The sequence below is a fragment of the Cicer arietinum genome, unplaced genomic scaffold, assembly GCF_000331145.2.
Source record: "Cicer arietinum cultivar CDC Frontier isolate Library 1 unplaced genomic scaffold, Cicar.CDCFrontier_v2.0 Ca_scaffold_5654_v2.0, whole genome shotgun sequence".
Taxonomy (NCBI): Eukaryota; Viridiplantae; Streptophyta; class Magnoliopsida; order Fabales; family Fabaceae; genus Cicer; species Cicer arietinum.
The window spans coordinates 1-4,260 of NW_027339301.1; the positions used below are offsets into that span (position 1 = coordinate 1).

At 31.0% G+C, this 4,260-nt stretch overlaps 1 protein-coding gene across 1 annotated transcript; it reads right to left on the reverse strand.

Annotated features, from left to right (window-relative positions):
- Positions 1–152: 152 nt before the first annotated feature.
- Positions 153–3,550, reverse strand: LOC101491565 (putative MO25-like protein At5g47540). Its single transcript, XM_012712439.3, has 7 exons — positions 3,170–3,550; positions 2,915–3,076; positions 2,667–2,785; positions 2,347–2,421; positions 1,897–1,990; positions 1,764–1,823; positions 153–299 (listed from the first exon to the last, which is right to left on the reverse strand). The coding sequence occupies exons 1-7, from the start codon at positions 3,281–3,283 to the stop codon at positions 180–182; spliced, it is 744 nt and encodes a 247-aa protein (XP_012567893.2). The 5' UTR covers positions 3,284–3,550; the 3' UTR covers positions 153–179.
- Positions 3,551–4,260: the final 710 nt, after the last annotated feature.

Genomic DNA, 4,260 nt, shown 5'->3' on the forward strand with positions numbered 1-4,260 from the left:
AGAGAGAGAGAGAGAGAGAGAAAAACATAATTACACATCAATCTAACAGGAAACATTATAACAAAAGCAGCAGCAATAGAGCATTGAGTTGTATATTTTTCATATTTATAGGTCATATAATTAAACAAGCAAAATTTATTAAATTATTAAAACAATTGTTAAAACATCTGCATGCTTGCCTAGTTCAATATTCTTATAGTTGAGATAAATGCCAAAAACTCACACCATACCTTCACAGCTTGACGCCTTGTAATATAATTGGAAGATTCCAATAGTTTGGAGTTATATTCATCAAAAAACTGAAAGAATTACAATAAAAAAGTGAGTTGTGGCTGGTAACTGACACAGAATGTGATAAATCAAAAATACAAAAAGAGTAAAAAGGGGTGGTTTTTAATTTGATTCCAATAACTGAGAATAAAGTCATTTATGTTGTTATCAATCACCGGAAAATGAGACTATGAATTTACAAGTGTGGCTAAATAGAAAATGTGTTCATCCACGTGTACTTGTAAGTTATCTTCCGCCACATTTTAAGAAATTTCTTTGTTAGTACAATGTTTAAATTTATGAAAGCAAGGAAACAAAAGAGATAGATCTATTTGACCCATTGCAGCTAATAAGAATGGAAAGATTAAAATTATAGTCTGAAATACGCATAACAAAATTATCTTTCTCTGAACATAATCATTGTCAAAGCAAATAAATAAAAGTGTTCCCACAGACGGAACTAAAAACACGATCTAATGCTTCGCTTGATTTCAGAGAGAAAGTCAAGAAGCGATAATAAGATGGAAAATATAAAAGAAGACAAAGAGAGTTGATTTTTTTAGTTGTCCGGAAGGAAAGAAAATGCAAGGAAAGAATGCTTAAACTTTTCTCCCTCTCTTGTTTGATTGGTAGTGGTACATAGTGAAAAGAAATTAAAAAAAAAAGTATATTTGTGAAATGACATAAATATAAATATTAACGTTAAAATGTTAATACTAAATACTTAATAGTTAACTATTAAAGAAATATGGTTAACAATAACAGCTAAAATATGTAGCCTTTTGTCATGCTTTCAATCCAAAAGAGAAGGAAACAATTTATTGTGTAAGTCCTGCATATTATTCCTTTCCCATCAGCTGTATGTTGCAAACCAAAATGCAGAATGATTCTGAATTATTGTGTTTTTGTTTCTGACATTTCCTTTCCTCTCTCTTTCATACATTTCAAACAAACTCTAAAAGTGCCTCGCTAGCAACAAGTTAATGACATTTACTACCCACGCATAACTATCAATGAAATAAGGTTATTATTTATGTGAAATGATGTAAATATTGAAATTAAAAAAGTATACGGTTAACTATTAATGAAATAAAGTTATAACGGTAAAAACAGGTACAATATGCAGCCTTTAATCATGCTTTCCATCCAAAGGGAAGGAAACACTTTAGCGCGTGGGTCCTGCAAATTATTCCCTTCCCTCTGCTATATGTTGTAAACCAAAAAATGCAGACTGAATCTCAATTGGTGTATTTTTGTTTCAGACAATCCCTTTCCTCTCTTTTTCATATGTTCCAAACAAACGCTAAAAGTGCCCTCAGTAGCACCAAGTTACTAACTTTTACAGTAAGAACCTTCACCAATCAAGCATACCACCCATGCTAATATGCTAAGAAGGAGCAGGGAGATAGGACAAAAAGTGGCATGTCAATAGACAAGCATAGCAACTAAAGAGGCAAATATTTTCTAATTAAATTGTGTGTACGGGGACCTACCCATTCATAATTCTTGGAAAGGAATTCAGCTACAGTAGATTTATGTCTCGTCATGAGTTCCTGCAATTAAATGACATTTAAAACACCAAACTTTATGGGCAAAAGGTGCATGACGCCAAAATTTTATAACTACCTTAAAAGTTGCCGCGGCATCTGCAGCTATGTCAAAATTTGGAATCTGAATGTAATCAAAAAACTTCTTCATATGAGGTGATTCCAGAACATATCTGATATAAAACCAAGATATACAGCATTACTCACAAAAGTTGCGCTAGTAGCTTGTAAGAAATAACATACCTATTGACATTTTTTATTTTTCATCTATTTACACTCAAGTTTTTGTATGAGCTTCTTACACGGTACCCTTCTCATTTCGGAGTTAAAATAAGTCAACGAAAGGTGTAATTATATGGAAGTATAAGAAACAATAGCATTTACATATCACTTTCAAGACATAACACTAATCTAATGTAAATTAAAACCCCGACCAAAATGATTCTGTTTCCATCTGAAAAAGTGAATCACTTCATTTTTGAAATCACAGAAAACACACAAATGAAATTATTTGCTCCTTTTTACTTACTTTGCCACAATCTGATGTCTTATGCACTCCCTTAACATTGCACCATAGTGCAAAGCCATGTCGGCGTTTTCATATCTGGAAGAGAAAAAAACAATAGTTAGTCAACAACATACAAGAATCGATTTCGATAAAGCAAGAATTAGTCATTTGCACATAGTAATAATATGAGTGACTACTGTACACCAAAGATACATAAAATTCAGCTAATATTTCAAAATTAGATTTAGATTTCCATCCATTTCGTCAAGCCGGTGAATTCACCAACAGACTATTAAGCCAAACATCAATAAACCAAAAAATTTAATCCAACAGTTGTTTACCCAGATATCAAAATATCCATAAGATCCAAATTTTTTTCCAGATAATCAGACGCAATCAGCCTGGACTGAACCTGTTGCCTCTGTAAATTCGCCACAACTTGAGTGGCATCTTTCCTAGCCTGCACAACCCCAAACTCTCAATATAACAAAACACTAAAAAAAAATTAAAAAAAAATCAAAACAACCATATGATTAAACAAATGCTAATATCATATCATAAACTATATGTTTTTCAAATTCGTAATTACCTCTAAGTTTAATTTTGGAAGACACTGAACAAGGAGTCGAAAAGTATTTTCGTTAAAGAATTCCTGAGTCAACTGCGAACAAGCTTCAGGGACTGGTTCAGCTTCACTATTTCCATAAAGAATCGTTTTCAGTTCCCTTAAATTTTTAAACAACTCGATCACCTAGGTTTAAAAATAATCATCAAACAAAAACATCAGAAACAAAATCGATGACAGAAACCAAAAATTCAAAAGTAAATAAATAAATAAAAGGACCTTGTCGTTATCGCGCTTGATATCGGGCGCGTGTTGGAGAAAGCGGAGAAGATCTCTAGTGTTACGAACAATGTCGGAAGGAGTTCGGGGCTTAGGCTTGAAGAGGCTCTTCATCTTCGGCGATTCCGGAGGTGGTGGTTCGGAATAAACCACCACCTCTGATGAAGGGGCTCTTCGGAGCCCCTTCGGTGTAGACACGCACACACCTATTTTTTCTACTGATTCTGATTCATTTGATTTATTTTTGAATTAGGGTTTCGAATTTCGATTGAGAATCAATAAACTTCTCCTCCAACACTTAATTCATTTGTATTTTTTTGGTTTAGTGTTTGTCTCGCTCTTTTCAACTATATTACTGGGTTGCTGTTGCTCGCCGAATTCATATGATTAAACTAAATTAATCTACCTTTCAGTTTTCCTGCGTTTTCCCCTTTTTGCCCTCACACGTGTCCGTTTCGTTACTTGCTCTTCTCTGCCGATTTCTACAAAAGAATTTCAATTAAAAAATATTTGATAGAAAATACTGTTTAGATTAAAAAATAAGCAAAATACATATATTTGAAAAGTTAATTTTATTTTGTCTTGATTTATTCAGAGGTCATAAATTCATATTTAATCATAGAAATGCACTCGTGTTTACTCTCTTTAGGAGATGGGATAATTTGATCTTAATTGTACTTTTATACAACTATATAAATTATATCTGATTCACAATAAAATATATCATAAGTTCATATTTAGTCATAAAAATGCACTCATGTATAATCTCTTTAGGGGATGGGATAATTCGATCATAATTGTACTTTTATACAACTATATAAATTATATCTGATTCACACTAATATATATATATATATATATATATATATGTAATTTTAAATTTTAATTAAATATATCAATTTTTATGTATTATTTTTGTTTATATTTTATTATATATATATATATAAAATAATCTAAAATTTGAAAAAATTTACCTTATTTAATGTTATAATTTTTAAAATACTTTTGAATTAATATAAATTTTATATTTTAATAATTGATTTTATTTTCAGAAACAAGCTTCAATAAGAGACAATTTAGAAAATAAATAT

What these genes read in the sequence shown, in the direction of transcription:
- LOC101491565 (XM_012712439.3), bottom strand. Translation starts at nt 3,283, where the DNA reads ATGAAGAGCCTCTTCAAGCCTAAGCCCCGAACTCCTTCCGACATTGTT. An exon ending in ATGGATATTTTGATATCTGG is followed by an intron (nt 2,422 to 2,666) that starts GTAAACAACTGT and finishes TTTCTCTTCCAG; the next exon opens with ATATGAAAACGCCGACATGG. An exon ending in TTTCCAAGAATTATGAATGG is followed by an intron (nt 300 to 1,763) that starts GTAGGTCCCCGT and finishes TAATTCTTTCAG; the next exon opens with TTTTTTGATGAATATAACTC.